The following is a 25,203-nucleotide window of genomic DNA, read 5'->3' on the forward strand; positions in this document are numbered from 1 at the left end:
GTTCAAAAAGATTTCCCTAGAGATTCTGATTATCTACCATAACATTCACATTAAGAACCACTGAACTAGAGGACCTCTAAGAATCCTTTCGATTTTAACTTTCTAGGTTTCTGTGGTCAGGGAGGAAGAAACTTTTAAGTAGGAAATGAAGGAATATTTGGAACATATTAGCAGAAATAGTTTGTTCACAATATTAGGGCACCTCAATTCTATGTTCTGTTCAAAGTTTATTGTCAGTGAATGGTGTAGCTAGAGATTCTTGCACAAGCGTACTATAGTTAGGTGTAAGCATCTTTATTGCAGCATTGTTTGTAATGGGGAGAAAATGAGAAACAAGTGTCTGTCAGCAGGAGATCAGATAAATCAAGCGTGACAGACCCCAGCAGTAGAATGCAGCCACTATACAGCCATTAAAAAATCCTAACTCCAACCCTCCAGCAAATATAGTAGGGTCTACAGTTGTAATAAACAAAATCATTCCTCAGCATCTCCATCACAACCACTGTAGTCTAAGCCACCATCATTTACTGCAGTAGCCTCCTAACCAGTCTCCCTGTGTCTGCTCTTGTGCCTCTTCAGTCTGTTTTCTACAGAGTATAGAAATGGTGTCATTTCTTTTATAGTTTCTAATGTGCAATACTGCAGTTCAATTCTAATGCAAACCATCCAGAGTCAGCACAGACATCACAAGTTAAGGGCGTGGTCCTTAACCAAATTACCCTCACTTCAGACACCACCTACAAGTTTGGGAGGGCCCCAGGCTGTACAACACTTCTTAACAACTGGTTACAAATTCAGGGGAATTCCCATGACCTCCTCGGGTTCATTAACTCACTAGAACAGCTCATAAAACTCAAGAAAGCATTATACTTATGATTATAATTTCACTATAAAGGATACAAATTAGGGCCATCCAATGAAGAGATCTGTAGGGTGATGTCTTGGAGGGTCCTGAATACAGAGCTTCCATGTCCTCTTCCCATGGAATCAGGGCATGTAGCCCTCCCAGGAAGCTCTCCCAAGGCCTAGTGTTCACAGATTTATTGGGATTTCACTACTTGAACATGACTGATTGACTCATTGGCCGCATGCTTGAACTCAGTCTCTAGCCCTCCACCTATCGAGTAGGTCATGCTAATATCACTTCAAGCCTAAACCCTCTAAGTTGACATTGGTCTTTCTAGCTTAACAAACCCACATCCTGAGTCATCTTTTAAGCATAAACTCAGGTGTGGTCTTAGGGTCCACAGTGAATAACAAATACTCCTATCCCTCCCAGAAATTCCAAGGGTTTAAAACCTTGCTGTAAAGAACCAAGGACAAAGGCCAGTCAGATTCTTTGTTTACAGCCCCATCACACTTAGAATAAAATCAGACGTCTTTATCAAGGCCATGAGGCCTAGATGATCTGGCTCTCCCACCTCATCTCCTATTCCTTTTCATTTATTCTCCAGCAGTACTGGCTTCCATTCTGTTCCTTAAACACATCAGGCATACTCAGATTCTTTGTACAAGCTGTTTGTTCTGGTGTCATTTTATGAGATGATTCCTTTATTCAATTAAAAATAGCCCCTGTTTCCCGTCCTCTTTATCCCTTTGCCCTGTGTTTTTATTCTTCAGTGCATGGTAGTTACTAAATAAATATTTGTAGAATTACTTAGTTAATGGATACTTTTTTATGCCTTTTGAATTTTGTGAATGTATTATCTATTCGAAAATAACTTTTTAAAGAATAAGGCAGGGCTTCCCTGATGGCACAGTGGTTGAGAGTCCACCTGCCGATGCAGGGGACACGGGTTCGTGCCCCGGTCCGGGAAGATCCCACATGCCGCGGAGCGGCTGGGCCTGTGAGCCATGGCCGCTGAGCCTGTGCATCCGGGAGAGGCCACAACAGTGAGAGGCCGCATACCGGGGAAAAAGAAAAAAAAGAATAAGGCAAGGGAAAATATACATTTAAATAAAGCAACTTAGCTTTATTTATTCCATAAGTTAGCTTATGAAGTGCTTTGTATCCATTTTTGTATGTGTGCTTTTTTCCATTGATATTCTCAATGTGGAAGTAGAATTAATTCCTTCCCCTTTCTATTTCTTTAAGACTTTATGATGCTGTTATAGCATTTATTGTAGTGAATCCTGTCATCTGCCCCCTTCTCCTTCCTACTACCTGCCCTGCCCCATCCCTGCCCCCAGACCTTGAAATTCTTGTAGCCTTGGCACCAACCACAATTCTTAGTATATATTAGAAGGTGTTCAGTAAATACTAATTTTAAGTAAATTGATATCTTCTCTATTAGTCCAATAAAAGCATAATGCTGAACTTGAGAATCATCAATTAAAAACTGTATAGTACAATACCTTTCCATCTTATTTTCATTAATTTATTAAATAATGTACATTTGTGCTTTAGGAAATATTTGGTGCTAGCATGGATATAAAACTCATTACATGTCTTTGAGGAAGGGACTATTAAAGGAGGAATTCAGGTGCTTTCATAAGATATTTACAGCACTAAAGCTGTATTCTTTAATAGAGGAAGTTGCAAGGTGCTGTATGGGCACAGTAGATAGAGGGAGAGACTGAGTCGAGGATAAAGATTTCCCTTAAGTGTTTAAACTGTGTGGAAAAGCAAGTTAGAAAAATCTGCTATGCAGAGAGTAGAGTAGGAGAGGAGAGAGCATTTCAGTAGAAAATTGTATGGTCAAAAACACAGCCATGAAAGAAGGAGGGTAGGTTACCTTGTAGGAAATGTTTGAAGATGAAAGTAGAAAGGTTTGTGCCAGATTATAAGGGGGTTTGCATGCCATATACTGTAGACAAAAAATTAATTAATCGATCTAAGAAAGAAATGGAAACATTTTATTCGAGCCAAATTGAGGATTATTATTTGGGAACAGCATGTCAGAAAGCTCCAAGCACTGTTCAGCCATTAGAAGTCAAGGCACAGTTATATAAGTTTTTTGACACAGAGAGTTGTATATTAAGTGATGGATTATGACAATTTACACAATCCAGATCTAAGCATCCCCTTACAAGATCAAGAAGGAACATTATCTTTTAAGGAGTTGTCTTGTTGCTAAGAGAATGTTGCTCTTTACGTGAGCAGGTATTTCTGCCTATGGGGGGAGGTTTGCTCGATGCATAATGCAGATACACAATGCACAGTAAGGGGAAGAGAGGGAGCCAAAGGGCAGAGAAGATTTTTTTATGTTTAAATTTTTCTTGTCTTGGGAGTTCCCTGGCGGTCCAATGGTTAAGACTCCACACTGTCACTGCCAAGGGCCTGGGTTCAGCCCCTGGTCAAGGAACTAAGATCTCACAAAAAAGTGCGGCGCAGCAAATGAATGAATGAATGAATGAATTTATCTCGTCTTGCCATAAAACATAAATTTCATTTCACAATAGGAAAATGTGGACTTTGTCCTTATAAACAGGAGGAATTCATCAAGATTAGTAATAGATTTTTCACTTTAGAGAGATAATTCTTGTGGCAGTGAGGAAAATGGATTGAAAATTTAGTCATTGCAAAAAGTACAATTAAGAACTTAGCTTGGGCTTCCCTGGTGGCACAGTGGTTGAGGGTCCGCCTGCCGATGCAGGGGACACGGGTTCGTGCCCCGGTCCGGGAAGATCCCACATGCCGCAGAGCAGCTGGGCCTGTGAGCCGTGGCCGCTGAGCCTCCGCGTCGGTTCAGTCCCTGGTCGGAGAGCTAAGATCCTGCATGCTGTGCGGTGCGTGCGGCCAAAAAAAGAAAGAATTTAGCTTAATAACCCACACAAAAGATGAAAAAGGCCTGGAAAAGACATTTTGTATAGGGCTTGGGAACCAAGAGATTATGAAAAGTGACAGAGAAGTAGTTAAGGATTATGCACAGATTTCTAAGTGACAGGCAGGTTTACACTTCAGTTGTGGGGGTTCCCCCAAGTTTATTGAGGTAATTGACACATAACAGTGTGTTAGTCCAGGGTGTACAGCATGATGATTTCATACGTGTATATATTCCAGATGGTTATCACGATAAACTTCGTTCACGTTAGTCACCTCACATCGTTACAAATTATTTTTCTTGGTGATAAGAACTTTTAAGATCTACTCTCTTAGCAACTTTCTAGTATATAATACAGTGTTAACTATAGTCACCATGCTGTACTTTACATCCCCAAAACTTACTTCTCTTACAATGACAAGTTTTTATCTTTTGACCACCTTTACCCATTTCTCTCTCTCTCTCTCTCTCTCTCTCTCTCTCTCTCTCACACACACACACACACACACACACACACACACACACACACCCCACCCCCGCCTCTGGCAACCATGAGTCTGTTCTATTTTAGATTTTTTAGAGTCCACATAAAAGTATGATCGTTTGTCTTTCTCTGATTTATTCCATTTAGCATAATGCCATCAAGTTTCATCCAAGTTGTCACAAATGGCAGGATTTCCCTTTTTTATGGCTGAATAATATTCTGTGTGTGTATCACATCTTCTTTATCCATTCATCTGTTGTTGGACCCTTAGGTTGTTTCCATGTCTTGGCTGTTGTAAATAATGCTGTAATTATTTATTTATGCAAAACAGTATAGAAGTTTCTCAGAAAATTAAAAATAGAACTACCATATGATCCAGCAATTCCACTTCTCAGTCTGTATCCAAAGAAAACAAAATCATTATCTCAAAAACATACCTGCACCTCCGTGTTCCTCAGTGGAACATTATATACTAAGATTTAATGGAAATAGGGTTTGGAGGAAGAGGAGAATGAGCAGAGGTGATCCTTAGTGTAGTTTGGGGCTTATTGTTTTTGAAATGCCTGTGGAGTATCCACATGGAGATGTCTAGTATGCCTTTGGAAATATGGAACTGAGCTTAGGAGCATAATGAGAGAGAGGGAGAGAAACAGAGATAGATATAGATGTGGGAGTTACACATGAAGGCCATAGTGAAGCAAACAGTGGGAATAATGTGTTTTTTTGTTTGTTTATGGAAAACATACAGAGAAAGGCGGCGATTGGCCCTAGGAAGCATCAGCTCTGGGTGGGAAAAAAGGTACTATTAGAAGCCAAGGCAGGGAAGTGTTTCCAAAATAAGAGAAGGATCAACCATGTCTGTAGGCCTGGGATTTGACAATTAAATGGTATAATTGAAACTAAACTAGTTTTGGTAGAGTGGTGTAAGCAAAAGTCAGATCTCAGAGGAGGGGTGGGGGCAGCAAATATTGAGTCCTTTTAGGAACATTTAATTGTGAAGAGAAGAAGCAATGTGGAGCAGAGGGAGGCAGGACATATAGGGTATCCGAGTAAGAGGTCAAGTTGAAATGATGTTTTCTCAAGTATGTGGAAATGTTGAACATTTTTGCAGATCAAGAGGAAGAAACAAGTACACAGGAAGAGTTGAAAATATGAGAAGAAGGATGATAATGGAGAAGGGCCTCAGAGGCCACATCAGGGAAATGGGAGATAGTATAGATGGAGAATTGGCCTTAATGAAAAGAAGTAAGACCACTGCTGAAACCAGGAAGGAAGGACAGAGTAAGGATTTCAAAAAGTTTAGAGGTGTAGGGGAGGAAAGTTGAAATCAGTAACTGGATCACTTGATCAGGCCTCTGTATTCTCCTTGTCCTGGAAGGGAGCAAGAGCAGGACTGAGGACTTTGGATAAATGGTGAAAGTTTACAGCAGAAGGTAGAAGATTAGATAAGACTAACATTTGCAAGATAGCAAAAGAGTGTTAAGGTAGAGTTGGATGTCTATTTGCGCTGACTGACAGATTCAGGTTGAGAAGGGAAACAAAACTGGAAGCACTCAAATACTGAAAAAATGGAGTTCTAGGGACAGGAGATGGAATTTTAGCTTTAATGGAAATGAGAGACTAGGAAAGGGTGAAGGACAGAAAGCTGTAGTCGTGGAGGGAAATATTCAGAGTTGTGAAAGACTCAATCCCTAAATCTTTAAAAATGATCGAAAAAGCAATACCTGCAATAGGATTTTGAAGGTTTTCTGTCATAAACAACCTTCAGACTTCTGCCCTGAGTGAGTAGTTTTGCTTTCACAATGGTTCACTACTGTCCCTTGAGGCAAGAAAGAAAAGAAAATACCAGTGCTTACCCACTGCATAGAGAGTGGACAAGCAGGACAGGAGTTCGTTTCCACCCAGTTAGGGTTCAGTTGAAAGCAGTGCTATAGGATGAGATTGCTGAAAGAAATGCCAACGCTTACATTAAGATTTTACCCCTGACAGAAAGTGAGCAAAGTGCTGGGTGGGCACATTCACCAGGGGAGAAGGTGCCAGCCCACCCATCCATCATCCTCCAGCTAGTGCCTGGAGGGGCAGCATGTTTCTGTTTGCAGTGAGAACCAATAATTAGGGTCACACCTGCTTGAAAACATTCTTTTGGATAATTGGGTGAAGATTTAAAGTTAGGTTAGGTGCCAGCATATTCCCTGCCTTCCTTTGGGTGGATAAGTGGCTCCACTGGCACTGAGCCTTCTTGGCTTCTTTTTTGGACAAATCAGGTACAAAAAAAGAACAGCCCACCCATCCTTTCATTAATCCCTCAGTATTTTCTGTTTGAAAAAGATCTGGGAGCATGTGAAACTTGGTTTGGGCCTTATACTATTCACAATGTTCAAGTGAATTTTTTGGAACCTTTGTTAACCCACGAGGCCCGTGGGGACCAGAAAGGTCCCTAAATCGTACTAAGACAAGAAATGTGTAGCACTGGCCAGTCCTTCTCTCACATCTTGAAGGCAAGTGTTACAACAATTGTTGCTACTTTTCCTTCCAGAAATTCTATACAAAGGCAAGAATGGAAGTCAAGTTCTCAGAAGAGGATATGAAATAAGGGATAGAATCTCATACCTACCTGGGTCTAACACAGTACATACATACACACACACACACACACACACACATTTTCACCTCAAAATGGCATACTCGGTGATCACAACTGTTCTTTCACTAAGCGTCTTTAAGCTTTGTTTTTCCTTTTTGTTATGAGGACTGGACTTATTGCTTGTGAAAGCATGGCTCTTCTCTGACTTCTTTTGCATCCTGGACCTATCCCCCTCTATAATATAGGCAAAACCCAAAGCCTTTTTTATAGTGATACAGTTAAGGTAGAAAAGACATGTTCTTTTTGGTTTCCTAAAAAAGAAACTAAATTTTAAAGGATATGTTATAGGCTATATGTTCGTGTTTGGTTGTTACTATAATTTTGATAATTTTATTAATACCATAAACCTGTGTTAATTATAATAATGTATACCCTGTTCTTAAAGAACATTAGACCCAATCTTTTGATGAAAAGCAGCTTATTGGTGCCATATCAAATGTCTAAAATGCCGTCAAGTTTTCAGAGCTGCCTTGTTATCTTTATTTGTACAGATCAATCTGATTTGGGGTTCTTTGTCAAGAATAAAATGATCTCTTATTGAGCTAGAAAGAGAAGGTGTTTTGTTTTTTAATTTTGGCTAGAAAAGTGTGGTTCCTGGACCAGCAGCATCAGTATGATTTAAAGAAGCTCAGTGCCCAGATTTTTACTAGGGGATGGCACATAGGCAGTCTCTGCCTGACAAAAATTCAGACTCCCAGAAGGGAGGCAGGTGTTCAGCATGAACTGTATTGTTTATACAGACAATGTAGGCACAGTGAGTTCTGGCAATGGTGTGAACCTCCCCAGAATCCGAGTTCCAGATTCTTGCCAAGGGCCAACCTAATATGCAGTGCTTTCAGAGGATAGCAGTCGGACCTGCTATGCTTCTTTCTTCACAGCTGTCCTAAATATATCAGTGTTTGATCCATTCTTTTTATTGAGTTACTGGTCTTGATGTATGTCTGTGTGGCAATCTCCTTAGAATGTAAACTCTTTGAGCACAGATAGCATCTATTCTGTAAACTTTGTCAGACCTCAAAATGAGTGCCACTTACAGTGTGAGCCTGTAATAAATCCTTGGCTTCTGTTCATGCTTTGTGCCTATATTGCCTATTGCATCACTCCTTGTTTAAATGCTGACCATTCTTCAATGCCATACTCAACTCCCCAACTCTGCCATGAAGCCTTAACTGATTAGACAGTTGACTTTGAGCTCTGCTTTTTCTTAATTCTAGTGGCCCTCCAAGTCTTGTGCTATTCAGTTTAGTGCCAAATTTTATACTGCCTTAAATTTTCCCCTCATTTCTTATACTTATCTGTCATCTCCTGTCAAAATATAAACTCCTTAAAGCAGCCTAATCTTTTCTTTTTTAAAGAGCAGTGGTTCCTAGACCCCCCAAAAAATTTTTTTGATTCATTAATGATGTAAATTACATAGAAAAAACAAACTAAATAAAATGATTAGACCTAGCATTCTTGTATTTTTAGATACTTAGAGGTAAATCAAACAATCTTCCTCTTTAGAAGGAGAGTAGTTAGGGAATTCCCTGATGGTCCAGTGGTTAGGACTCCGTGCTTTCACTGACAAATGACCTGGGTTCAATCCCTGGTCGGGGAACTAAGATCCCGCAAGCCATGCAGCGCGGCCAAAAAAAAAAAGAAAAAGAGTAGTTAATCCCATAGATTTGATTAAACAAGGTATAATTACAGAAATGATACCTCCATTTTACAGAAACCTCCTGTGGTTTGAATAAGGGAATGTCAGAAACCAAATCAATTACAGTGGCCCTTAATTGTTAGCTGGGCCTCAGTTATCTAAGTTGTTATATGGGGTTAAAGAAGTCATGTTAAACCAGTAATTTTTGATTGTATACTGTATTTTGCCAAATGTTTTTTCCCCAAATTGCAATTCTGGGAAGCCGCCATTATTCTAGACATAGTTGATAGCTGTAATTAATCACGTCCTGCTTTTAGCAAACCAAATTGAACATGTTCTGTTAGCCAAATTTTCGGTTATCTGTAGGGCTCTTTGTCCCATTTCCCATGGACTGGTAAAGGCATTTCTGTTGTCATTTTGTTTAATTATTATTGAGATGCTGGAAACTCGACGTTTAAAATTGATCCCATTCAGCAGAGGATTTAGAACCAACGATTAGAAATTAGAAATGCTAACATGTGTTTTAGTAGTATTGTATTCTTTTTTTATAAATTTATTTATTTTTGGCTGTGTTGGGTCTTCGTTTCTGTGAGAGGACTTTCTCTAGTTGTGGCGAACGGAGGCCACTCTTCATCACAGTGCGCGGGCCTCTCACTGTCGCGGCCTCTCTTGCTGCGGAGCACAGGCTCCAGACGCGCAGGCTCAGTAGTTGTGGCTCGTGGGCCCAGTTGCTCCGCAGCATGTGGGATCCGCCCAGACCAGGGCTCGAACCCGTGTCCCCTGCATTGGCAGGCAGATTCTCAACCACTGCACCACCAGGGAAGCCCCAGTAGTATTGTATTCTTGGTCAACTCATTTCTGTTCTAATTTCCCCTGTGGAGGTCTTGGCTAACAGCTTATATAGAATACCAAATTTAGACTCCAGGATCCATACAACAGGCTATTGCTGCCATTTGAAGTGAATAAATCATTTTTGTCTCCAATCTTTGCAGGTATAAAGAAGTGAATAAACGGAGACCCCGAAGTTTACTAGAGAAACTGCGCTGGGTGACCCTAGGCTACCATTATAACTGGGACAATAAGGTATTAAAATTTTCTTGCTAATTCCATTGTTTTTCCATTTTTATTCTTTTTGGGCCCACATAGTTTGACTTCTTCCTGGCCAAGCTTAAAGTATCAGATTATACATATGTGGAAGGATTTCTTTCATTTATTCCCTCCTAAAATCCTCTTGATATGGTATCTCGAGAGGAGTGAATAATTTATCAAGAGAAAATTACTTTTTCATATGTTCTCAGGTTATATTATTTTATCAGAAGTCATTGGTGCTTCTTCTGGGGAGGTTTCAGGGATACAGATTTTTCTTTACTGTATTCAAGAGCAGTTCTCAATTACAATCTTTATTTCCATTATTATTTAGTGTTTGTTGATCATTTATTTTCTACATAATATGTGCCTGGAGTAAAAGAAGCTCCATGTGCTTCTGGTATTCTCTTCCATCAACTCACAAAAGAACTTCCAAGATCTAGACGCCTTTGACTGCTGTATAAGGTCTGAGCAGGAGAGAGATGGGAAAGAATGTCCTACAGTTAACAAAGTTCCATGTTTTCCTGAGGTACAATTTCTTCTTTTGTGACCCCTACGATTCAGAAAACGCCTCCTTTATCGCTGGCATCTCAGTGCTTCTTTTCGCAATGATATGTTTGCCACCAAGTGGAAGGACTAATTCTGAGAGTAAACTGAATAAAGCAAATTAGTATAGACCATCTTCCTACTAATCAGTTACTTTTTAAGAGCTCCATAGTTTCAGTCAACCCAGCTCATTAATAAATATGTTAACTACTCAAAATAATGGTAAATGTTGCTCAGAACTATTCATGATAAAATTCTTATTTTCAGTGATATAGATTTAATGGAAAACTAGACATCTGTATTTGGGGAAATGGCCATGTGGTTTTCTTTGGGTTAGACACCTTGGATTTGAATCTTGCCTTCAATATGGATAGTGCCTCCCTCATAAGGTGGTTGTGAGGATTAAATGATTAACACCTTTGTAGTATTAACAACAGTACCTGGCTATTCTAAGCAGTTAAATGTATTAACACCATAAATGTTAGCTTATTGTTTTTTATGATATGAATTTTACTGTAGATATTGTTATTCTCCAAGGAATAAGTTAGCCTCATTTACTAAGAAAAACATGGAGTGAAAATTATCAAAAGCACTGAAAGGGTAATCAGAAAAAGAGAAAGAGAATTAAGAAAGAAGAGTAGTACATAGACAGTTTGGATAGGGATGAAAGCCCAAAAAGGTAATTCTTATATTATAGCAGAGGCAATCTAGTGATAGAATAAGAGCTCTAAGTGGCTGGTCTTCTGAAGGACTAAAACAAAATGTTAGAGAAAACCTTAAAGTTCTCTAACTACACCGTTAGTTTTCAGAAATTAAATAGGAGCTCTCATATGCAGTTCAGGAAAAGAAGAAAAAAGTAAAACACATTCCAACTGAAAAGGCTTGGCCATCCATCAAAGACTTTTCAGAAAAGTCTTTCTTAATGAAAAGTTAAAGCTCACTTCTCAGCCCTGAACCAAGACGCTGGTGTAGAAGGACATGCTCTCACTCGCTCTTGTGAGAACACCAGAATCACAGCTAGCTGCTGGACAATCATCGACAGGAAGACACTGGAACTCACCAAAAAAAGATACCCCACATCCAAAGACAAAGGAGAAACCACAATGATATGGTAGGAGGGGTGTACTCACAGTAAAATCAAATCCCATAACTGCTGGGTGGGTGACTCACAGACTGGAGAACACTTATACCACAGAAGTCCACCCACTGGAGTGAAGGTTCTGAGCCCCACGTCAGGCTTCCCAACCTGGGGGTCTGGCAACGGGAGGAGAAATTCCTAGAGAATCAGACTTTGAAGGCTAGTGGGATTTGATTGCATGACTTTGACAGGACTGTGGGAAATAGAGACTGCACTCTTGCAGGGCATACACAAAGTAGTGTACACATTGGGACCCAGGGGAAGGAGCAGTGACCCCAGGGGAGACTGAACCAGACGTACCTGCTACTGTTGAAGGGTCTCCTGCAGAGGCGGGGGTTGGCTGTGGCTCACCGTGGGGACAAGGACACTGCCAGCAGAAGTTCTGGGAAGTACTCCTTGGTGTGAGCCCTCCCAGAGTCCGCCATTAGCCCCAACAAACAGCCCAGGTAGTCTCCAGTGTTGGGTCGCCTCAGGCCAGAAAACCAATTCGGGGCGGGGTGGGAGGGGCGACCCAGCTCCACCCATCAGCAGTCAAGCCGATTAAAGTTTCACTGAGCTCTGCCCACCAGAGCAACAGCCAGCTCTACCCACCACCAGTCCCTCCCATCAGGAAACTTGCACAAGCCTCTTAGATAGCCTCATCCACCAGAGGGCAGACAGCAGAAGCAAGAAGAACTACAATCCTGTAGCCTGTGGGGAAAAAAACCACATTTACAGAAAGATAGACAAGATGAAAAGGCAGAGGGCTATGTACCAGATGAAAGAAAAAGATAAAACCCCAGAAAAACAACTAAATGAAGTGGAGATAGGCAACCTTCCACAAAAAGAATTCAGAATGGTAGTGAAGATGATCGAGGACCTCGGAAAAAGAATGGGCGCAAAGATCGAGAAGATGCAAGAAATGTTTAACAAAGACCTAGAAGAATTGAAGAGCAAACAAACAGATGAACAATACAATAACTGAAATGAAAACTACACTAGAAGGAATCAATAGCAGAATAACTGAGGCAGAAGAACAGATAAGCGAACTGGAAGACAGAATGGTGGAATTCACTGCTGCGGAACAGAATAAAGAAAAAAGAATGAAAAGAAATGAAGACAGCCTAGGAGACCTCTGGGACAACATTAAACGCAACAACATTCGCATTATAGGGGTCCCAGAAGGAGAAGAGAGAGAGAAAGGACCCAAGAAAATATTTGAAGAGATTATAGTCAAAAACTTCCCTAACATGGGAAAGGAAATAGCCACCAAGTCCAGGAAGCGTAGAGAGTCCCATACAGGATAAACCCAAGGAGAAACACACCGAGACACATAGTAATCAAATTGGCAAACATTAAAGATGAAGAAAAATTATTGAAAGCAGCAAGGGAAAAACGGCAAATAACATACAAGGGAACTCCCATAAGGTTAACAGCTGATTTCTCAGCAAAAACTCTACAAGCCAGAGGGGAATGGCATGATATAATTAAAGTGATGACAGGGAATAACCTACAACCAAGATTACTCTACCCGGCAAGGATCTCATTCAGATTCGATGGAGAAATCAAAAGCTTTATAGACAAGCGAAAGCTAAGAGAATTCAGCACCACCAGACCAGCTCTACAACAAATGCTAAAGGAGCTTCTCTAAGTGGGAAACACAAGAGAAGAAAAGGACTTACGAAAACAAACCCAGAACAATTAAGAAAATGGTCATAGGAACATACATGTCAATAACTACCTTAAATGTGAAGGGATTAAATGCTCCAACCAAAAGACACAGGCTCGCTGAATGGATACAAAAACAAGACCCATCTATATGCTGTCTACAAGAGACCCACTTCAGACATAGGGACACATACAGACTGAAAGTGAGGGGATGGAAAAAGATATTCCATGCAAATGGAAATCAAAAGAAAACTGGAGTAGCAATACTCATGTCAGATAAAATAGACTTTAAAATAAAGAATGTTACAAGAGACAAGGAAGGAAACTGCATAATGATCAAGAGATCAATCCAAGAAGAAGATATAACAATTATGAATATATATGCGCCCAACATAGGAGCACCTCAATACATAAGGCAACTGCTAACAGCTATAAAAGAGGAAATCGACAGTAACACAATCATAGTGGGGGACTTTAACACCTCACTTACACCAATGGACAGATCATCCAAAATGAAAATAAATAAGGAAACACAAGGTTTAAATGACACAATAGAACAGATAGATTTAATTGATATTTATAGGACATTCCATCCAAAAACAACAGATTACACTTTCTTCTCAAGTGCACACAGAACATTCTCCAGTATAGATCACATCTTGGGTCACAAATCCAGCCTCAGTAAATTTTTAAAAAATTAACTCATATCAAGCATCTTTTCTGACCACAACACTATGAGATTAGAAATGAATTACAGGGAAAAAATGTAAAACTCACAAACACATGGAGGCTAAACAATATGTTACTAAATAACCAAGAGATCACTGAAGTAGTCAAAGAGGAAATCAGAAAATACCTAGAGACAAATGACAATGAAAACACGGCAATCCAAAACCTGTGGGATGCAGCAAAAGCAGTTACAAGTAATGAAATTGAAACTGTGATTAAAAATCTTGCAACAAACAAAAGTCCAGGACCAGATGGCTTCACAGGTGAATTCTATCAAACACTTAGAGAAGAGCTAACACCCATCCTTCTCAAACTCTTCCAAAAAATGGAAGAGGAAGGAACACTCCCAAACTCATTCTATGGGGCCACCATCACCCTGATACCAAAACCAGACAAAGACACTACAAAAAAAGAAAAATTACAGACCAATATCACAGATGAATATAGATGTGAAACTCCTCAACAAAGTACTAGCAAACGGAATCCAACAACACATTGAAAGGATCGTACACCATGATCAAGTGGGATTTATCCCAGGGATGCAAGGATTCTTCAACATACACAAATCAATCAATGTGATACACTGTATTAACAAATTGAAGGAAAAACCATATGATCATCTCAGTAGAAGCAAAAAAAGCTTTTGACAAAATTCAACACTGATTTATGATAAAATCTCTCCAGAAAGTGGGCATAGAGGGAGCCTACTTCAACATAATAAAGGCCATATACGACAAACCCACAGCAAACATCATTCTCAATGGTGAAAAACTGAAAGCAATTCCTCTAAGATCAGGAAGAAGACAAGGATATCCACTCTTGCCACTATTATGCAACATAGTTTTGGAAGTCCTAGCCACAGCAATCAGAGAAGAAAAAGAAATAAAAGGAATCCAAATTGGAAAAGAAGAAGTAAAACTGTCACTCTTTGCAGATGACATGATACTATACATGGAGAATCCTAAAGATGCCACCAGAAAACTACTACAGCTAATCAATAAATTTGGTAAAGTTGCAGGATACAAAATTAATGCACAGAAATCTCTTGCATTCCTATACACTAATGATGAAAAATCTGAAAGAGATATTAAGGAAACACTCCCATTTACCATTGCGACAAAAAGAATAAAATACCTCGGAATAAACCTACCTAGGGAGACAAAAGACCTGTATGTAGGAAACTATAAGACACTGATGAAAGAAATTAAAGATGATACGAACAGATGGAGAGATATACCATGTTCTTGGATTGGAAGAAACAACATTGTGAAAATGACTCTACTACCCAAAGCAATCTACAGATTGAATGGAATCCCTATCAAATTACCAATGGCATTTTTTACAGAACTAGAACAAAAATTCTTAAAATTTGTATGGAGACAAAAAAGACCCCGAATAGCTAAAGCAGTCTTGAGGGAAAAAAGCAGAGCTGGAGGAATAAAACTCCCTGACTTCAGACTATACTATAAAGCTCCAGTAATCAAGACAATATGGTACTGGCACAAAAACAGAAATATAGATCAATGGAACAAGATAGAAAGCCCAGAGATAAACCCATGCACCTATGGTCAGCTAATCTATGACAAAGGAGGAAAGGATGTACAATGGAGAAAAGACAGTCTCTTCAATAAGTGGTGCTGGGAAAACTGGACAGCTACATGTAAAAAGAATGAAATTAGAACACTCCTTAACACCATACACAAAAATAAATTCAAAATGGATTAGAGACCTAAATGTAAGTCCAGACACTATAAAACTCTTAGAGGAAAACATAGGAAGAACACTCTTTGACATAAATCACAGCAAGATCTTTTTTGATCCACCTCCTAGAGTAATGGAAATAAAAATAAACAAATGGGACCTAATGAAACTTCAAAGCTTTTGCACAGCAAAGGAAACCATAAACAAGACTAGAAGACAACCCTCAGAATGGGAGAAAATATTTGTAAACAAGTCAGCAGACAAAGGATTAATCTCCAAAATATATAAACAGCTCATGCAGCTCAATATTAAAAAAACAAACAATCCAATCCAAAAATGGGCAGAAGACCTAAATAGACATTCTCCAAAGAAGACAGATGGCCAAGAAGCACATGAAAAGCTACTCAACATCACTAATTATTAGAGAAATGCAAATCAAAACTACAATGAGGTATCACCTCACACCAGTTAGACTGGGCATCATCAGAAAATCTACAAACGACAAATGCTGGAGAGGGTGTGGAGAAAAGGAAACCCTCTTGAACTGTTGGAATGTAAATTGATACAGCCACTATGCAGAACAGTATGGAGGTTCCTTAAAAAGCTAAGCATAGGGGCTTCCCTGGTGGCACAGTGGTTGAGAGTCCCCGTGCCGATGGGGGGGACGTGGGTTCGTGCCCCGGTCCTGGAAAATCCCACATGCCGCAGAGCAGCTGGGCCCATGGGCCATGGCCTCTGAGCCTGCGTGTCTGGAGCCTGTGCTCCGCAACAGGAGAGGCCACAGCAGTGAGGCCTGTGTACCGCAAAAAAAAAAAAAAAAAAGCTAAGAATAGAATTACCATATGATCCAGCAATCCCACTACTGGGCATATACGCAGAGAAAGCCATAATTCAAAAAGACACATGCACCCCAGTGTTCCTTGCAGCACTATTTACAATAGCCAGGTCATGGAAGCAACCTAAATGCCCATAGACAGACGAATAGATAAAGAAGATGTGGTACATATATACAATGGAATATTACTCAGCCATAAAAAGGAATGAAATTGGGTCATTTGTTGAGACGTGGATGGATCTAGAGATTGTCATACAGAGTGAAGTAAGTCAGAAAGAGAAAAACCAATGTCGTATATTGACGCATATATGTGGAACCTAGAAAAATGGTACAGATGAACCAGTTTGCAGGGCAGAAATTGAGACACAGATGCAGAGAACAAACGTATAGACACCAAGGGGGGAAAGCGGCGGGGGGGCAGGGGTGGGGGTGTGATGAATTGGGAGATTGGGATTGACATGTATACACTAATATGTATAAAATTGATGACTAATAAAGAAAAATGAGGAAGAGGAAGAGAAAGAAACAGGAAATAAGTATATTGTTAACATACTGAAATAACAAAAATATACTGAAGCCCATTTTTTAAAATGTGGATGAAAGATTAGTGTGTGTGTGATAGGTTTCTAGTTGGTGTTACTGTTCGCATTCCTGTTAATGGATTGTTTCTGCTGTATAGAATCCTCTGTGCTTTGGAGCAGATGTGTACCAAATTGTCTTTTGTCCCAGTAATAATCACTTACTGAAGACACAAAAAAAAAAAGAACCTCACATCTCTCCAGAGCCATGACCATTGCTCCAGCTAGTCAATACTAGTGGGGATGTGAGACAAAAGTGGATTTTCTAATCAGATTTGAGGTTGACTGAGTAACGGGAGGAATGAGAGAGGAGCATCAGCCCAAGGAAGAGATCAGGATGCTGCTGGCTTACATAGCCAGACTAGCCGTCAGCCTCATCTGCGTAGGAGGCTGCTGCCTTGTCATTCTCCGAAATTGTATATGTTTTGTAGAGAGAGTATTCTGGCCTTTGTTTTTTTGTTTTTTAAGAGAAAAAGGATATTTATGATCCTTAGGTACAAAAAATAGAGGCAGTTCAGGGGGTAAATTGCTGAAAATTACTTCCATTTTAAGGTCGTGCATTGACCACAGTGTAAGTCGGTTTAAATTCAGATGTTTTGAGCATGTCATCCCATCAGATTGACCAGTGAAATCACATGAAACTACATTGCAGGCTGAGGGGTCCAAAATCAAACTGGCTATAGTATTTGAGGGATGGGTAAATCATGCTATATTAATATTACATGTAATAGAGAACAGACTTGTGGTTGCCATGGGGGAGGGAGGGATTGGAAGTTTAGGGTCAGCAGATGCAGACTATTATATAGAGAATGGATAAACAACAAGGTCCTACTGTATAGCACAGGGAACTATATTCCGTATCCTGTGATAAACCATAGTGGAAAAGAATATTAAAAAGAATGTAGGGCTTCCCTGGTGGCACAGTGGTTGAGAGTCCGCCTGCCAATGCAGGGGACACGGGTTCGTGCCCCGGTCCAGGAAGATCCCACATGCTGCGGAGCGGCTGGGCCCGTGAGCCATGGCCGCTGAGTCTGTGCGTCCAGAGCCTGTGCTTCGCAACGGAAGAGGCCACAACAGTGAGAGGCCTGCATACCGAAAAAAAAAAAAAAAAAGAATGTATACATAGGTATAACTGAGTCACTTTGCTGTACAGCAGAAACTGACACAACATTGTAAATCAATCAATCAATATATTACATGTAAATTAGATGATTTTAAAGTGGTAATTAATCTTATGCCACACTTTCCTATTTTCCTGAGATCATTGTTTATTTTTCTTATTCTCCCTACTTTTATCAAAGAAATACTCAGCAGATCATTATACACCTTTCCCTTCTGACCTGGCTTTCCTCTCAGAGCAAGTAGCCGCTGCCTGTGGATTTCAGGGTTTCCGAGCTGAAGCAGGTATCCTGAATTACTACCGATTAGACTCCACACTAGGAATCCATGTAGACAAATCTGAACTAGATCACTCCAAACCCCTGCTTTCGTTCAGGTAAGTTGGGTCTAGGGATTTTGAATTACTTATCAGTTCATTCCTTTTTCTAAAGCACTTTTAAGCTTAAATAAAACATTAGATTTTTTAAATGGTTGGACTCTATAATCTTTCACTTCTGGGCATCTTAGCCATGTATCATAAGTAAAATTAGCCTAGTCCTTTTCGAGTAATGACCAAATTACAATGAATATTTCTGTTTAAGATGCATGGAGTCTGTCTTATAATGAGAGGTATTGTCAGTGTCTGTGGAATAGATAAGTGGTAGAGGCCATAAGGCAAAGTGAGCAACCTTTTTGGAATAGAGGAGAGCAAAGCACAGAAGCCTGAAAAGTTTACTCTCCTTTTCTCCCTAAATGTAAGTTTATATTTCTGCAAAGTACTGCACCTGTATCTCATGAGGAAAGTGCAGGAACAGAATCTTTTATTAATTGCCTTATCTTTAAAGTGAACAGGAATTATAAATATATATTAAAGGACCCAAATAAATTTTAATTTGCTTATTTAATTGCTTCAGATTTTATTTTGCAGCAGTTCTCTGGGCTATAATAAGTTTAAATAACAGATCATGGGCTGGTCGCTCATAGACACAAGCCAGAAAAGAAGGATCTTAGCATGGTATAAAAAGGAGGATTGGGACTTCCCTGGTGGTCCAGTGGTTAGGACTTGATGCTTTCACTGCTGTGGACCCAGGTTCAATCCCTGGTCAGGGAACTAAGATCCCACAAGGTGCACAGTGCAACCAAAAAATAAAGCAGTGGGCAGTAACTTTCTCAGTCATGGCTAGTAACAGAAACTTACTATTCGTATTGTTTTACTTTTTTTTTTATAGCTTCGGACAGTCTGCCATCTTTCTCCTGGGTGGCCTCAAAAGAGATGAAGCGCCCACCCCCATGTTTTTGCACAGTGGTGACATCATGGTTATGTCAGGTTTCAGCCGCCTGTTGAACCATGCAGTCCCTAGGGTCCTTCCCAGTCTGGAAGGGGAAAGCTTGCCTTGCTGCCTAGAGACGCCTCTCCCAGCTGACCTCCCCAGAGACTCAGTGGTGGAGCCCTGTTCTGTGGAGGACTGGCAGGTGTGTGCCAGCTACTTGAAAACTGCTCGTGTTAACATGACTGTCCGGCAGGTGCTGGCCATAGGTCAGGACTTCCCTTTGGAACTCATGGAGGAGAATAAAAGAGACATCACCCCAGAGGGTTCCTGCCATCTGGATGATGAGAACAGCCAAGTAAAATGAGCTAGGTTAAACCCTGACTGCTGAGACTTGGAGAGCCCCACTCTTTTACTCAGGCAGGTCTTAACAGTAAATGACCGTGCTGTTTTGTATTGCCGCAGACTTAGCACAAAGACAGGCCAAAACCAGAGACAGGGAAAAACTCATCATTGATCACACTGTTGCCTTGGAACCCATCCTGAAGAGAAAACTGATTAACCACTTCGGTCAGAGAAGTGCTTGACATGATCCAGTCCCGGTTAGGTTTTGGCACTAACGTATGTGCGAAGTCCAAGGAGGTATGAGCTCCCACAACAGCCTTCTCAGCCTCGCCGTTATCTCTGAGCAAGGTAGACGTGAATTTCCATGTCTGTGGAATCTTTAAATACCTCAGGTTTTATTGATGGGAAACATAATTCCCCTTCCACCACCCCATCTAGTGATTTGTGGTTCCATGAACCAACCATTAGTCTTACCTTCTTAATTCTTCCAGTCAACACCAAATTCTTTGATCTTCTCTGGCCTTCACAGAAAAATCCTATACACTTAAGACAGTGGAACTGGAAATCGCATCTCCTAGAAAAGACAATCACAGTTATCTCTCTTGCCTAAAGGGTAAATGTATATAAACCCAAGGAAAGAGGGACAGTAGTTTCTCCAGATGTCTTTCAGGTCTGTAAATAAACTCTGCCCGTTGGCTTTTAAATGCAATTTTAATTGTTGGACTAAAAAAGTCATAAGGGTATTCTGTAACTGTTTTCCCCATGAATAAACTTACTCAGTTTTAAATTAAAGATCTGTATCTATGTTTGAGGGTAAGTGATTCTGGGATTCGTTTTTTTCCTATTTTCACTTGCTGTATTCATGCTATTGAAGCCTTCTAGCTGTTTCTGCCCTAAGTATTCTTTGTGGCTGTCTCACAGGAGAGAATATTCCTTGATATTCCAGTCACTGCTGTTTTTGGTATTGTAGACAGTATGGAAAATGCATGAAGCACTGCGTTTAATCTGTGTACCCCCACCAGTTCACCTTGGTACACCCTGAGCCTTTAAGTTACCTTGTCTCGGTGGGCCTCAGTTTCCTCACTCATAAAATGAAAATATTTATTACCATCTTCCTAGATGGATATTGCTATTTCAAACAATAATGGAAATTTAGTGCTCCTTTCTAGAAACATAATATTGCCAATATTTTATTACTATCTGGACTCTTAGAAACATTCTGGCTTATTTGTTTGTGTGGACGACTGACCAGAAGCTGCTTTGATACCTGCTGCTTGCGACATGACTTGCCAAATTTGCATTTCTCCTCTGTCCTGCCTTTTTTTTCTTACGAGTGTTGAATATTGAGTTTATATTGTAATCCTTGGTAGGTTTTTTTTTGTTTGAAGGAATAAAAGTTAACAGGTTCATCCTTTATGTGTACATACATAGGTTCTAAAATTCGTTCGTGATAGGATAATTTTATATAATTAAAATTACCACTGGAAAAATCCCTTAAATTTTTAATAATGTACATTATATGAACACTGTGTACGTTATATGTGACCCACTGAACACCAACACATGTCATTTAATAAATCCAGCAGTCAGCTTATCTTTCAGCATTAGAAGATTGCTCTTTAGTCAGTTATCAGATGAAGGTATTGCCTTGTGTTCAGGGTCAATATTTTACAAAAAATACATGTTCCAGCTGTAAACTCACACTCCATCAAGCAAGATATGTATGCTGTGAGAAGCTTGTGGAAACTGAGGCCAGCCAAGAGGATGGAAGACTCCTGTCTCCCAGCCCACGCTTCCTCTAGGGATGTGCTCCTGGACTCATTTGTGGGGTGGAGAGGGTTGAGCAGAATTGTTTGCACAGTTCACTTCTCTCGTTTTTATGTATATTTCTGTGAGGCACATATAGTTGAAGATGTATATAATGCAACTATACTTTGACAGCAGAAATGATACAGCTCAAGGAAAAAGGAAAAGTTGGTGATTTTTCTACATTTAAATGAGGATGATCCCCCCCCCACCACCAAGTTTGTTTTAGTTGTCTACCAGATGTTTTCTAAGTCAGGTGTCAGCAAACTGTGAGCTACCCTCTGTTTTTGTACTGCCCATGGACTAAGAATCATTTGTACATTCTTAACTGGTGGGGGGAAAAACTCAGAAGAATAATATTAGTGACACATGAAAATTATATGAAATTCAAGTTTCTGTGTCCATAAATAGTTTTATTGGAACACAGCCACACTAATTCATTACCAGATTATCTGTGGTTGCTTTCATGCTAAAATGACAGAGTTGAATAATTGCAACAAAGTCTAAAAGATATGATCCAGGCTGTACAGCAAACATTTGCCAACATCTAGAAAGGAAACAAGACCCCTAGAAAGGAGCCTGAAACCAAGAGAAAACATCAAGGGGAAGATATTTTGTTTTCTTTATTATTTTATATCAAAAATGCCAGGGTAGATACTCTGTGTTCTAGGATGTATATGATATTAAGAGTGGAGTCACAAATGTTAGGTCTGGGGAAACTGGCACTCATGCTCTGCAAGTGGCAGTGTAACTTGCTATATAACCTTTAAGGCTCAGTTTGGCATCATGTAACCTGTAATTCTGTTGTACATCCCAGTTGGGCCAGGGCAGGCCTGAATGATGTTCCCTTTTCCTCTCAGAAGGATTCTGGTTTGATGATAAATTATATGGTCATCCTAATAATGTTCTAAAATGTGTACCATTTGACACAATAAATTTCACTTCTAGTTGAGTCTAAGGAAGTAATTAGAGCTGTCTGCAAGATTTTTGTATAAGAATGTAATAGTCAGTTTGAAATAAGCTCAATGTCCAGCAACAAGGAGTTGATTAAATTCATGTATGTGTTCAATAAATGGTTATTGAGCACTGTTCTTTGATTTGCACAAAGTACCCGCTTTTGTGGTGCTTATATCCTAGTGGAAATGACATAACCATACAGAGGAAAACTATAGCCATTAAAATTCATGTTTTGGAAGAACAAGTAAAGATATGAGGAAATACTTGTGTTTAATGAGAAAACCCAGTTATGAAACCATGCATAGTAACCTAATTCTGTATAGATTGTTTATATATTTTTTTAAAACTGGAAGGATAGGTATACCAAAGTGTGAATGATAGTGGGATTATAGTTGATGTTTCTTCTATTTGTGCTTTTCTGTATTTCTATTTTTTTTTACATTGAAAATTTTTTTGTCTTTTTTTTAAATAAATTTATTTATTTATTTATGGCTGCGTTGGCTTCGTTGCTGCATGCAGGCTTTCCCTGGTTGCGGCGAGTGGGGGCTACCCTTTGTTGTGATGCGGTGGCTTCTCTTGTTACGGAGCACGGGCTCTAGGCGCGCGGGCTTCAGTAGTGTGGCACGCGGGCTTCAGTAGCTGTGGCTCCCGGGCTCTAGAGCGCAGGCTCAGTAGTTGTGGCACATGGGCTTAGTTGCTCCACGGCATGTGGGATCTTCCCGGACCAGGGCTCAAACCCGTGTCCCCTGCATTGGCAGGCGGATTCTTAACCACTGCGCCACCAGGGAAGTCCCTGAGTCATTTTTTAAATAAAGAATACATGCTTGAATTTTTTTTCCAATTAAAAAAAATAGTCCTTTACCTTGTAATTCTGCCTCTACCTGAAATATATTAGAATGCAAATCTAGGAACATCAGCATTGTCTAACAAGAAGAGCTTGTTGGGCTTCCCTGGTGGCGCAGTGGTTGAGAGTCCGCCTGCCGATGCAGGGGACACACGGGTTCGTGCCCCAGTCCAGGAAGATCCCACAGGCCGCGGAGCGGCTGGGCCCGTGAGCCATGGCCGCTGAGCCTGCGCGTCCGGAGCCTGTGCTCCGCAATGGGAGAGGCCACAGCGGTGAGAGGCCCGCGTACCGCAAAAAAAAAAAAAAAAAAAAAAAAAAAAAGAAGAGCTTGTTGGAGGAAACTATTTTATGTAATAAGATACTATATAACCACTATCAATCACGTTTTAGGGACATATTCAGTAATCAGAAGAAATGCTCAATATGTTAACTGAGAAAAACAGCTTAACAGAATGCACAAGCATTTTACCAGTGCTTTTTGTATGCACAATTTGTATGCACAGAAAAGGCTGGAGGGTTATAATCTTACATCTCCCAAATTTTCTGTCGCCAGCACAAACTGCTCTTTTGAAGAAGGCCTTTGTGTTGCTTTTTTGGAAGGGGCAGGTAAGGCACACACTGCACTCAGCAGCAGCAGCTTTGTAGTGTCCACTCACCTTTTTAACTGCCCTCATCAGCTCCGTTCCAGTCTGAGGCCCTTTCATTTGGCTAAGATGGATCTTCTCACTACTGCTTCCTTATTATTTCAGTAGAGCCTCTTGCCCGGTTCCAGCACCCTACATCAGATTTTTCCTAAAGCATCCCAGGCCTGCAGTGAGACAGAGATGTGCTGAACAGGACAAACTCAGCAAGACTTGGCTTGCCACGTTCTAATTTTCCCAATTCCTTTTTTACTAAGATAAGCTGGTCTTACCCCTTTTCTGTTTTCCCTTCATCTAAAAGGTTGGTTTATTAGAGCAGGGGAAAAAAATAAAACCCTAATATCCTAGGTAGATTATACTAAGGCAAATTAGAATGGTAATGAGGTGGAAGGGAGCCCGAGGAATGATTACTGATCTCAGTGTGAATGAGGGGCTGGCAGAGCTAGGCAGGAAAGACACCTCACCTGTTTTCTCCTGCTTCGAAGATTACAGTGGAAAAAGCAATGCAAATCTAGTTTCTTAGCCTGCGTAGTAAATTTTTATTGACAGTCCTTTTGATCAACTATCCTATCCAAATTTGAGCCCTCATGGAAATGAGTTTGTTGGTTCTCAATTAGTTTTATTGGAAAAACAGATTTCTAAGAAGATGGTATAGACGATGGAAAGTGAAATAGAGTGGTTATCAGGAAAGCTAAATTTTAGTAAAGCTCCAACACTTAGCTGGGTGACCTTGTATAAGTCACTCCACTGAGCCTCAGTTAACCTTTTTGAGCAACCCAGTTTTCTCACCTTTAAGGAGGTTTGACCAAGTAATCCTGTGTTACCTACCAGCTCTGCAATGCTGTTCTTCTAAAATGAGAAATTAATCTCAGAGTTTGGCCTAAACAGCAAGGCTACCCAGTAAGCAGGATTGTTGGTAAGGAAATCAAGTGTTAACCAAGAGAAAGAGGAGGGTAAGGAGGGATTAGGGAAATGCAAATTAAAGCAATGAGACGTAAGTAAATTAGATGTTTGTACCCATCTATTTGGAAAATTTAAGGAGATTTTAACCTCTTGACTGTTCTTTTTACTTCCACCCTATTTCTTAATGGTCAGTATGGCTCTGCTCTCAAAGTATCCAGAGTCTAATCCCTTCTTTTTGCCTGTAGCGCCCTGACCCAGGCCACTATCATCCGTCAACTGGATTATTATTGCAGTAGCCTTCTGACTTCTTCCATGCTTGTCCCCACCTTCTACTCCTACAGTTTATTCATAGTTTATTCTTAACTATGGCCAGAGAGAGGCTGTTAACACCTAAGGCAGCTCATGTCACTCTGGTGCTCAAAACTTTCTAATGTCACTTGTTGCGCTGAGTAAAAGCCAAAGCCCTTTTAGTTGACTACCAGTCCCTCGCCATTCTGGCCCCCCATTTTCTCTTGGTCCTCTCGCCCACTCTGTTCAAGCTACACTGGCCTCC

General features: G+C 40.3%; 1 protein-coding gene across 2 annotated transcripts in view; it reads left to right on the top strand.

Annotated features, from left to right (window-relative positions):
- Positions 1–25,203, top strand: part of ALKBH1 (alkB homolog 1, histone H2A dioxygenase) — a 36,275-nt gene that overhangs the window by 8,452 nt on the left and 2,620 nt on the right. Inside the window, exons 4-6 of one of the 2 annotated variants that reach the window (XM_060004115.1) lie at positions 9,521–9,611; positions 18,090–18,283; positions 19,116–22,975. In XM_060004115.1, the coding sequence (XP_059860098.1) occupies positions 9,521–9,611; positions 18,090–18,283; positions 19,116–19,521 (691 nt within the window). In that variant the 3' untranslated portion in view covers positions 19,522–22,975. Of the gene's footprint in view, positions 1–9,520; positions 9,612–18,089; positions 18,284–19,115; positions 22,976–25,203 lie in introns of those variants that run through there. The other variant, XM_060004116.1, reaches the window with a different exon arrangement.

This window comes from Delphinus delphis, chromosome 2 (genome assembly GCF_949987515.2).
Source record: "Delphinus delphis chromosome 2, mDelDel1.2, whole genome shotgun sequence".
NCBI lineage: Eukaryota > Metazoa > Chordata > Mammalia > Artiodactyla > Delphinidae > Delphinus > Delphinus delphis.